The 12,644-nt window shown below is 41.7% G+C and overlaps 1 protein-coding gene across 1 annotated transcript in view; it reads right to left on the reverse strand.

Annotated features, from left to right (window-relative positions):
• UNC13C (unc-13 homolog C) overlaps positions 1 to 12,644 on the reverse strand; it is a 1,145,854-nt gene that overhangs the window by 965,604 nt on the left and 167,606 nt on the right. Inside the window, exon 4 of the mRNA XM_069765967.1 lies at positions 225 to 247. Within this exon, the coding sequence (XP_069622068.1) occupies positions 225 to 247 (23 nt within the window). The remainder of the gene's footprint in view (positions 1 to 224; positions 248 to 12,644) is intronic.

Here is a 12,644-nt window from a genome sequence, read left to right on the forward strand (position 1 = left end):
TGGGCATACTATGGCCGACCTCGGACATTATCGGAGGTGGTGAGCATCGGGAGAATCCTGTTTAACAATGCTGCAGATTTGGTGTTCTTATAAGGCAACACAAGAATGGGGAACCAGAAGGAGCACATGCAGTTTTCCACAAGTAAAATGAAGGAACTGAAAAGGTCAAGTCACAAACAAACATTAACAAGACATGATCCCTTAGGAAAGATGTGATTTAAAACCTTTTCATCCACAGCTTTGCTATCTGAAAGAGAACCAGGAAGAAGGAGGATAGATGTTAGACAAGATTGTCCATGCAGTCATGTGAACAACTGATTAGACTTGACAAACTAAGGAGAAACCATTTTCATGTTTCTAAATTACGATAAAATAATTTCTAGAATGATGAAAAATGTAGAGTCAAGTCCAGACATACTATGTCAGCGATGGAAATAGTGACCTCAACGTGTACATTATGGAAATTAAAGTGATGCAATCCAAGCTCTTGGAAAACTACTACACCTACAATGGCAATCATAATTTTAGATTCTGAATGTATCTCCCAGACCTAAGAGTATCCAGAATTTCCATCATTTATGAAAAGCATAGGCACCAGTTTGATTGTTTTATTTTTTATTAGGACTATGGGAAAGATATGTGGCCTCGTAGACACACCGTGGCGATAAGTGTCTGCTTCTGTCCGGGGTCAATGGTCGAGGCTTTAGTATATAAATGAGCCCTTAGACTGAACTACACACATACAATAAGGGATATCAAAGGGTTCAAATCCTTTTACTTGATTCTTATTCAGCTGGAGTGCTGGATAGAAATCAAATGCCACAGGTCGATATTTCATCGGTGCTGCCGGAGATCTAGATACATAAGACTGTGAGAGATGTTGAGCAACTTATACATAATATATATTCCAAGTCATTGCATGTGATGGTGTAGCAAATGAAGAGTTATTAGTACACTGTACTCAGCTGCTTTTATATGAATTGTCAGATCACACATCATTTGGAACTTTACAAATGTCAACTTGACAGAACCTGCTGTAACACACCTTTTTATGGAGCTCATAGGAAATAGAGATGTGGGCAATACATGGCATCATAGCAAGCTTCAACACAGAAATGCATGTGGTTTATTCTATTATCATGCAATGTTGATCTAGTAGAAGAGAATGCCGCTTTAAATGGAATCTGTCACCAAGTTGTTGCCACCTGTGAGCAGGCAAGTGTGGAGACAGAGACCCTGATTCCAGTTATATGTCACCTACTGGGCTGCTCAGTGTAGTTTTGATAACATCACTAATTTATCAACAAGAGATTATCACTAGAGGACTAGTAAACCTGCTGCTCGGTAGTCAAGCATATTCATGAGATCTGTATGACCCCTCTCTCACCAATGATTGGCAGCTTTCTGTGTATGCTATAGATTGGCAGCTTTCTGTGTATGCTATAGATTTGTAGCATTCTGCCCATCAGTGGTGGGGCAGGTTATGCAGAGCTCAGCATTCAGAGCAGAGAAAATAGTGATTTTATCAAAATGACTGCAACTCCTCGTGTTCTCTCCCTCTACTAACCTATCTTTGCCTGACATTGCCATTTCTGTGTGTGGTTCCACCATTACTCCCAAGCAACATGCCCGCTGCCTTGGGGTCATCCTTGATTCCGAGCTTTCCTTCACCCCCCACATCCGATCACTGGCTCACTCTTCTTATCTGTATCTCAAAAACATTTCTAGAATTCGCCCTTTTCTTAATTTCAACTCTGCAAAAACTCTTACTGTTTCACTCATTTATTCTCCTCTGGTCTATTGTAACTCTCTACTAATCGGCCTCCCTCTTAGGCTGCCGTCACACTAGCAGCATTTGGTCAGTATTTTACATCAGTATCTGTAAGCCAAAACCAGGAGTGGGTGATAAATACAGAAGTGGTGCATATGTTTCTATTATACTTTTCCTCTAATTGTTCCACTCCTGGTTTTGGCTTACACATACTGATGTAAAATACTGACCAAATACTGCTAGTGTGACGGCAGCCTTACCAAACTTCCCCCTGTCCAATCTGTCCTGAATGCTGCAGCCAGGATCATATTCCTCACCAACCGTTACACCGATGCCTCTACCCTGTGCCAGTCATTACACTGGTTACCCATCCACTCCAGAATCCAGTACAAGACTATTACCCTCATCCACAAAGCACTCCATGGCTCAGCACCACCCTACATCTCCTCGCTGGTCTCAGTCTACCACCCTTCCCGTGCTCTCCGTTCTGCTAATGACATGAGGTTAGCATCCTCAGAACCTCCCACTCCCATCTCCAAGACTTTTCACGTGTTTCGCCAATTCTTTGGAATGCACTACCCAGGTTAATACGATTAATCCCCAATCCCCACAGTTTTAAGCGTGCCCTAAAAATGCATTTGTTCAGACTGGCCTACTGTCTCAACGCACTAACCTAACTATCTCTGTGTGGCCCATTCATATAAGTTAAACCAAAATCAGGCTCCTCGCATCATGTTCTCATACACTTCATGCAGTTAAAGGGACACTGTCACCTGAATTTGGAGGGAACAATCTTCAACCATGGAGGCGGGGTTTTTGGGTTTTTGATTCACCCTTTCCTTACCCGCTGGCTGCATGCTGGCTGCAATATTGGATTGAAGTTCATTCTCTGTCCTCCATAGTACACGCCTGCGCAAGGCAAGATTACCTTGTGCAGGCATGTACTACGGAGGACAGAGAATGAACTTCAGTCCAATATTGCAGCCAGCATGCAGCCAGCAGGTAAGGAAAGGGTGAATCAAAAACCAAAGAAAAAAAAAAAAAAATATTAGGGTGCCAACCTCCACTGACAGGCAGGATTTATTGTAGTCCGTTATAGGGTTCTTTAGGTACACTGTGTACTTTTTTTTATATATGATATATAAAGTCTTCTATTTTTAACTACTACGATTAAAAGTTATTTTTTAGGGATCCTTGTTTTTTCTGGTTTGGTTTTCTATGAATCAAAAACCCCAAAAACCCCGCCTCCATGGTTGAAGATTGTTCCCTCAAAATTCAGGTGACAGTGTCCCTCTAATAGCCCTCTGTGTCTGTACTGCTACATACTTAGGCAGCTAACTGGTTCATGCAGCATTACATGAACACCCGACCCTTACACTATGGCCGGTCCGAAAAACAAAAGCAATTGTTACCATCCACCTCTCATGTCTCCCCTTTGTCCTCATAGTTTGTAAGCTTGTGAGCAGGGCCCTCATTCCTCTTGGTATCTATTTTGAACTGTGATTTTTGTTATGCTGTAATGTCTATTGTACGTACACGTCCCCTCTAGAATTTGGAAAGCGCTGCGAAATATGTTGGCACTATATAAATAAAATTATTATTATTTTTATTATTATTATTATTATTAAACAGCCCAGTAAGTGACATGTCACTGGAATCAGATTCTCAGCCTCTACATCATGATGTTCTCAGATCGCATAGCAAAACCCTGGTGACAGATTCCCTTTAAGTTGTCAATGTCCTAATATAACATTCCAGGCATCAAAGAAATCCAAGTATCCATTACCCATCTCAACATGGTAAAGATAATTTGTGCCGTCACATTATTCCAGACATATCATTATCTTCTCTAATGTACTTAATGAAACAATTATCAAAACAGGAAAATTGCATACAAATAACTGAAAAATATTCCCGGAAAACACAAATAAAATGATCTAATCATATTTGAATAGGTTAGCTAAATATAGAGCAAAAGAGATGGCAGATGCGTGGCTTTCCTGCCCTTATCCATTCTGTCACTATCATGATTAATAACTTTTTGCTTGCTGCTCCTAAATATTTAAGCACCAGTCTTTAATTCAGTGCATCTTCAGGGGTACAAGAACAAGAACTGACCTCCTGACTGACACGGCACCATTTTGATCCATTAGTGTTTCCCATGATCAGAGTGTAATGTGTAGTGGTGTTCTGAGCAGGGGCATAACCACAATAGGTGCGGGGGCTGCAGTTGGAGCCTAAGAGGCCCCAATGGTTCTTTTGGCCCACAACACCCTTTCTATTACAGATCCATGATTGTTAAGGGGGGACTTTTCATTAGGGTCCCACAATCTTCAAGTTACACCATTGGTTCTGAACAGAGAGAAGCAGATCAGGCAAAACTGGATTTTGTTTGTTTGCGCAGATTTTGCTGAGATATTCGATTGGCCGAGAAGTTATTCTCCACAAATGTAATTTCCCGTAATATGCTCTGGGGTCCCTCAGAGTACAGTAACCATAAGAAGTAAAAAATAAAAAAACACTGATACTCACCTTACCGCTCATCGTTCCAGCCCCTCCAACCATCACCATCACCTGTCCAGTCCTCTCAGCTTGGGACTTCTGACTGTGAGAAAGCCTCGGAGGGTTTTGCGCATGCGAGCGCAAAACTCGCGGCGCACGCTGTGGCATCCTGACGCCGTGGTCTTTTGTGGGCTTGTGCAGAATCCTACCAGGCCTCCTGAGGACAGGACGGCTGACTCGGAGGGGCTGAGGATATGAATGTAAGGATTTTTTTTAATTCATTTTATGGTATTTTTACGGTTAATAAAAACGGCAGCAGAAGCAAATTATAAAAAGTTAGCATTTTAGAGAATACACTTTTTATTTTTTTTTTTCATTCGAGTGGAATTCATTTGCACCCCAATTTATTTGCTCATCTCTGGCTCTGAGCATGAGTTGTAAGGAGCAGATATTATAGGAGATCCAAAAAGTTTGCGCTTCTCGTACTTTTATATGCTGCTGATTCCATGCTGAACCATAGCTCGGGATTGTGTCGGATTTCATATGATAAAATTGTCGGATGTCACTTTATAGCGATATTCTTTTCTAAATATACCACTTCAATGAAAGAATATTTCTGTAATATGGAGGCACTGTATCCCACATTAGAGACTGTATGCCTCCATATAAGTTCCTTCAAGCCTCGCATGGAGTGATACTGACTGTAAACTCAAAACTGAATAAAGCATATTTAAAAGTAGAACAAACAATATAATCAAATGTTACTTTAGCTTGAAAGGCACAAGAACGTTTTTCAATATGGAGAAAAAAAGAATGGAAAATACAATAGAAAAAAAAAACAATGGGAAAACTATATACACAGATATGCAAATATGCAGCTATGATAACAGTTGTCAGTGAGATGCATCATCTACAATTACGGAGAGTATAATAAACTAGATGGCAGCCCGATTCTAAAGAATCGGGAGTCTAGAATCCATATATACTTGAAATTCGGCAGGAGCTTGAAGAGCAACGTCACTGGGCCCGCCTCCACGCAGTAGAAACTTGCTGTGAGGTAAAAATTCAAAAATCACACCAAAATGGCGGGCGGAGTGTGTCACAGTACGGCACGTTTCTGATTGGTCGCTCGCAGCAGGCGGCAACCAATCAGACACTGGACACTGTTGACGTCACTTATCTCCGGACATTAGCTCCGGACATTAGCTCCGGACATTAGCTCCGGACAGGAAGTTGGCACAAATTGCAGGAAGTAGTATTCTAGGCAATTATATATTAGATGGAAAACTAGTTAATAACATATAGCGGAAAATAAAACAAACTATTACCCTGGGAAAAACAAGACTACAAGTGAAATATGGAACAAATATCTAGGGAAAAAGCAAATAATGTTTGTTGTTTTTTTCTTATCATCAGGCTTATACAATGGCTTGATTAATTTTGGAAAAGGATAAGCTGGATCATTTCATTATTTTGATTTATCTACTGCAGATCTCTGAACAGTTCTCCATATAACCACCCACACAACTGATTGACAGCCTTCTGTATACACTGTGCATTGGCAGAAAGATGCTAATTAGCGGTGTGGCCATAGCTACACAGCATGACGACTGCATGGCACAAGGCGACTAGTCCTACAGTGATAATTTACTGCTGATAAAACACTTATTTTTTATTGAAACTACAACAAGCAGCCCAGTAAGTGGTGCATTGCTGGAATCAGGGTCTCTGAGCCTGCCTCGTGCTGCTCTCAGATTACATAGCACAAAACTGTTGACACATTCCCTTTAATACAACGTTTTTGCTTCTCGTTTGTAGAAACATTTGATTTTTTTTATAGTTCCAATCTCAGTCAATCCAAACATATTATTAACAAAACACAATGTTTACAAAAAGAGCAATATCATTACAGAATAACACTGAACTGGCATCTGTTATAGTTGGAATATTTCATCAAGCAAGCATTGTTCGGTTTGACTACATTTATGGTTCCAAGCTGTGCTTTACCAGGGATAAATGCAGAAAGCCCACAGTATTTCCTCGGTAGTGAAATGCAACGTGTTCTATTTTCCTTTCACTTACAGAAGCCACATATCCCTTTTTTCTACATGGAACCATTTGTATCAAACAAGTAGAAATCTCATAAAATAAGCCTTTTTGTGCCTTCCTTTATTTCTTTAAGCAGAAATAAACACTACAGATGCTCGGCTCGTCATGCCAGACCTCCTACTGAATGTTTTCAAGAGGATTTGGATCTAAAAAAAGAATAATATCATTCTGTGTAGGTTTCTTTAGAAACTATTGGATAATTTGGTAATACTTATTATTTGGTAATATTTTAAATTAATAGCATTACGTTATTTAAAAAGTAAAAAAAAGACTTGGAAATGAAGGATAAATTAAGGCATAGCCCACATGAAGTGACGATGTATGCAAGGGAGCGGAGTCTATATTTCTTATATAGCTTAATGGCTCTATTTTTGGCATATAGCTCGAAGTTTTTAAGGATATGAGCACATTCATTCATTGCGCTCTACCAAGTCGGGTTTCTGTTGGAATCACCAAGAAACTGCTTCAGATGGGATCCCCAATGAACCAATTTCCTTGAATAAAGCTAACGGAGTCCATGTCAACACTGTCTGGCCTCTGTCCTGGTAGTATCTATGGGTAGTATCTTTGTCCTGGTAGTATCTCTGTCCTGGTAGTATCTATGGGTAGTATATTTGTCCTGGTAGTATCTCTGTGCTGGTAGTATCTCTGTCCTGGTAGTATCTATGGGTAGTATCTCTGTCCTGGTAGTATCTCTGTCCTGGTAGTATCTATGGGTAGTATATTTGTCCTGGTAGTATCTCTGTGCTGGTAGTATCTATGGGTAGTATCTTTGTCCTGGTAGTATCTCTGTGCTGGTAGTATCTCTGTCCTGGTAGTATCTATGGGTAGTATCTCTGTGCTGGTAGTATCTATGGGTAGTATATTTGTCCTGGTAGTATCTTTGTGCTGGTAGTATCTCTGTCCTGGTAGTATCTATGGGTAGTATCTATGTCCTAGTAGTATCTCTGTCCTGGTAGTATCTATGGGTAGTATATTTGTCCTGGTAGTATCTCTGTGCTGGTAGTATGTCTGTCCTGGTAGTATCTATGGGTAGTATCTCTGTCCTGGTAGTATCTCTGTCCTGGTAGTATCTATGGGTAGTATATTTGTCCTGGTAGTATCTCTGTGCTGGTAGTATCTATGGGTAGTATCTTTGTCCTGGTAGTATCTCTGTGCTGGTAGTATCTCTGTCCTGCTAGTATCTATGGGTAGTATATTTGTCCTGGTAGTATTCATCTTTTTCAAACATGCAAAAAACAAAAATGGCAGACTATGTTGAAGTGAATGACTTCTTTGTGGCTCTGTAGGGGTTTTCATTAGAATCTTGTTTTTCAGGGATTTCGACAGAAACACCAACACAGTGCTTGGCAGAGAGCAATCAATGTATAAGAGTGTAAATCCAGACCAAATAAAACTATTTTTATTTCCTGCACCATGAATAGTTATAATCTACAGTATTACAGGGGATGTATAACATTAGCAAAATGTGTCTAAATATTTTGCAAGAAACAGTGCTGCCTATGAGTTGTGCCTGGTACTGCAGTTAAGCTCCATTCAATTGTGAACTTTAATACTAGACAGTGCCCAAAGATAAGAATGGAGCTTAATTTCAAATTGAGGCTCAGTTCACATCTGTGCTACGGCTTATGTTTATAGTAGAAGCCACAAGTCTTTGCCAGATTTGGTACATGACATTTACTATTCCTGCTATCAGATCTTGAAAAGATCATCAATATCAGATTACTAACCAGAGTCCGATGTGACTCCTGCATCCTGATATAGAGTGCTATGTAAATGTTTGGGCTCCCGTAGTCAAAATTACTCTTATTGTCAACAGTTAAGCAAATTGAAGATGAAATGATCTCTAAAAGGACTAAAGTTGCACATGATATATTTCCTTTGTATTTTAGGTAAACAAAATATATCTATATAATCGTCTAAGGGGCACTTCCGTCTGTTTGTCTGTCTGTCTGTCACAGAAATCCCAAGTTGCTGATTGGTCGCGGCCAGCGGCCAATCAGCAACGGGCACAGTCCGGAAGCGAAATGGCCGCTCCCTACTCCCCTGCAGTCAAGGCCCCCTCCATCCTTCCCCCTAGTCAGTGCCCGCCGCCCACATTGCGTTTTAGCAGTACGTTACACCGACTGCGTTACACCGCGGCATAACGCGTTGCAACGCAGTCTGTTAACACTGCTATTAACACTGTGTGACAAACTTTTTACTATTGATGCTGCCTATGCAGCGTCAATAGTAAAACGATATAATGTTAAAAATAATTTTTAAAAATGGTGCTATTCTCACCTTCCGTCGTCCATTGATGCGCACGAGCGGCGAGGCTGCCGCCAGCTTCCGTTCCCAGAGATGCATTGCGAAATTACCCAGATGACTTAGTGGTCTAGCAATGCATCACTGGGAACAGAAGCTGGCGGCAGCCTCACCACTCGCACACATCGGTGGATGCCGGAGGGTGAGTATATAACTATTTTTTATTTTAATTCTTTTTTTAACAGAGATATGGTGCCCACACTGCTGTATGCTACGTGGGCTATGTTATATACTGCAAGACTGAAATATACTACGTGGGCAGTGTTAGATACTGTGTGGGCTGTGTTATTTGATGCGTGGGCTGTGTTATATACTACGTGGCTGCTATATACTACATGGCTGCTATATACTACGTGGCTGCTATATACCACATGGCTGTGCTATATACTATGTGGCTGCTACATACTATGTGGCTGCTACATACTACGTGGCTGCTATATACTATGTGGTTGTGCTATATACCACGTGGCTGTGCTATATACCACGTGGCTGTGCTATATAGAAAGTGGACTGCTATATACTACGTGGGCTGTTATATACTATGTTGCAGGCTGTGCTATATACTGTACTACATGGCCTGTGTTATATACTGCATGGGCAGTGTTATATACTACATCTCTGTGCTATATACTACGTAGCTGTTCAATATACTATGTGGCTGTATAGGTTCTGTTATATACTACGCCAACTGTGCAATATACTACGTGGTTCTCTTATATACTACGTGGCAGTGCAATATACTACGATATTTGACGTGGCTATGTTATATACTACTTGGCTCTGCTATATACTACGCGGCTCTGCTATATACTATGTGGCTGTCTGTGTAATATTGCACGTGGGGTGTGCTATATATTAGGTGGCTGTGCTATATACTACTGGCTGTGCTATATACTACGTGGCTGTGCTATATACTACATACTACATGGCTGTGCTATATACTATGTGGCTGTGTTATATACTACGTGGCTGTACTATATCCTGCACCCCTAACCCCCGACATCGTGTGACCAATCAGCGACAGATGCAGTCCAGCCGCGAATTGACGTGGGATTTAAACCGGCTGGCCGCGACCAATCAGCGATATTGGCGCGGTATTTAAACACTGCTTCAGTCATTGGTCGTGCCCGGCCGGCCGTGACCAATCAGCGATATTGGCGTGGGATTTAAACACCGCTTCAGTGATTGGTAGCTCACGGCCGGCCACGACCAATCAGCGATGTTGGCGCGGTATTTATACACCGCTTCGGTCATTGATCGTGCCCGGCCGGCTGCAACCAATCAGTGACAGGTGCAGTCCGGACGCGCATTCGCCCCAGATTTGAACCACACTTCGCTTATCGGCCAGCCAGGCGCTACCAATCAGCGATATTGGCGCGGAATTTAACCCCCACTCACAGCACGACTTACATACATACATATTCTAGAATGCCCAATGCGTTAGAATCGGGCCACCATCTCGTATATTATAATATTGTACATTTTAAAAATTGCTAAAAGGAAAATGGGCAGATGCAAATGTTTGGGCACCCTTGAAAATTTGTGTGCTCAGATAACTTTGCCCAAGGATTCAGACCTTAGTTAGCCTGGTAGGGTTATGGCTTGCTCACTATTATCATTAGGAAAGGCCAGGTGATGCAAATTTCCCACCTTTATAAAAACCCAGCCTGTTCTTACCTTGTAACAAAAAAAACAGTAGCTATGGGTTCTTCTAAGCTGCTACCCAACACTATGAAAATGAAAATGGTGGAGGTCCACAAAGCAGGAAAAGGCTATAAGAAGATAGTAAAGCATTTACACGTTGTCCTATGCTCAGTTAAAAATGTAATTAAGAAATGGCAGTTCACAGGAGCACTGGAGCTCAAGATAAGATCAGGAAGACCAAGGAAAATTTCAGAGAGCTGCTCGTAGGATTGCTAGAGAGGCAAATTAGAACCCTGCTTGACTTTGCTAAATCTTTCTGAAGTCTGGAGTTGTGGTACATTGTTATACTGTTCAGGGACAACTGCATAAACATGGCCTTCATGGAGGACTCCTCAGAAGAAAACCTCTCCTGTGTCCTCACCATAAAATTCAGCATCAAAAGTATTCAAAAGAACATCTAAACAAGTCTGATTCATTTTGGAAACAAGTCCTGTGGATTGAGGAGGTTAAAATCGCACTCTTTAGCCAAAATTATCAAAAGGTATGTGTGGAGAAAAAAGGGTACAGAATTTCAGGAAAAGAACACCTCGCCAATTATTAAACATGGGGGTGGGTGGGTCAATCATGCTTTGGGATTGTATTGCAGCCAATAGTACAGGGAACATTTCTCTGTTAGAGGGAAAAATGGATTCAATAACATTTCAGCAAGTTCTTGATACAAACATAACACCATAAGTAAAAAAGCAGAAATTGAAAAGAGGATGGATTGTACAAATGGATAATGATCTTAAACACATGTCAAAATCCACAATAGACTACCTCAAAAGGCAAAAGCTAAAGGTTTACAATGGACCTCACAGTCCCCTGATCTGATCATCATTGAAAATCTGTGGCTAGACCTCAAAATAGCAATGCTTGTAAGACGACCCTGGAATCTCACAGAACTGGAAGAATTTTCCAAGAAGAATGGATGAAAATCCCTCAAATGAGAATTAAAATAATCTTGGCTAGCTACAAAAAGCTTTTACAAGCTGTGATACTTTCAAAAGGGGGTGCTACTAAATACTTTCCATACAGGGTACCCAAACTTTTGCATCAGCCCATTTTCCATTTTGTAATTTTTTAAATCTAAAAGATGGCAATATATATTTTGCCTAAAATACAAAGAAAATGTAGGCATTTTAAGAGAATATTTTATCTTCAATTTGCTTAACTGTTCACAATACAAGTAATTTTTATCAGGGGTGTCCAAACTTTTGAATGCCTCTTGTAAGACTCATGCTGGTGTGGTAGTTGGAGGCAGGTATATCTCGCCCAGGTGTTTGTCCTATGTGAATTAGGCCACTCAGTATCTTCAGGGTGCTAATGGGTTAATGATTGCAGGAATAAAAGATGACCAGCTGGGGGTTTTCAGCGTCTGCCTGGGGCACACAGATTGCCTGCCTGTGTGAGACAAACGTGAGTGAAGAGCTCTGCTCAATAATTGTGTGATGTTAGCTGGGTGGGAGAAGCCCCCCAGTTGTTGAGATAGCAACGTATGTGTTTAGTTAGTGCCGGACAGGCTAGGATTTATTTTTATGTTTTGTTTTGTTCATGTTGCTTTCACGTTAATAAATCTGACCTGAGGTCAGCCTGCTCAGAAACCTGCTGTACGCCTCAGATTCAATGCACAAACCACGTGACCTTTGACCCCAGCAAAGGCGATCCCAGAGTGATTTGTCACATTGTGGTGGAGAACGCGGGCATACCGTGGCACAGGCGACAGCATGGAAGACGTGGTGAAAGCCTTAGTACAGTCCACTGCCGTACAGCAGCAGGTCACTGCCGCACAGCACGAAGCTAATCGCTTGATGGCCGCACAGCTGAAGAAGTTAGTGGACATGACGGTTGCAGACCGCCAACTTCTCCAACAGGTGGCGCAGCGCCTGGTGAGCATGCCTGACGCTGACCCGGAAGCAGAGTCCAGAAGGATCCATGTGAGTTGATACTGGCAAAAGCTGACTGCAGAAGATGACATCGAGGCATACCTGACAACGTTTGAGCGGACGGCGTTGAGGGAGAAGTGGCCGAAGGCACGATGGGCCGACTTGATTGCCCCGTTTCTCTCCGGCGAGGCCCAAAAAACTTACTATGATTTGGACCCGGAGGTCGCTCAGGACTTTGAGAAACTGAAAGCTGAGATCCTGGCCCGGCTGGATGTGACGACGGCTGTCCGGGCACAGAGGGTACATAAGTGGACATACCAGCAAGATAAACCGGCGCGGTCTCAGATGTTCGATCTGATCTACTTGACAAAGAAATGGCTGCAACC

The sequence above is a fragment of the Ranitomeya imitator genome, chromosome 4, assembly GCF_032444005.1.
Source record: "Ranitomeya imitator isolate aRanImi1 chromosome 4, aRanImi1.pri, whole genome shotgun sequence".
NCBI lineage: Eukaryota > Metazoa > Chordata > Amphibia > Anura > Dendrobatidae > Ranitomeya > Ranitomeya imitator.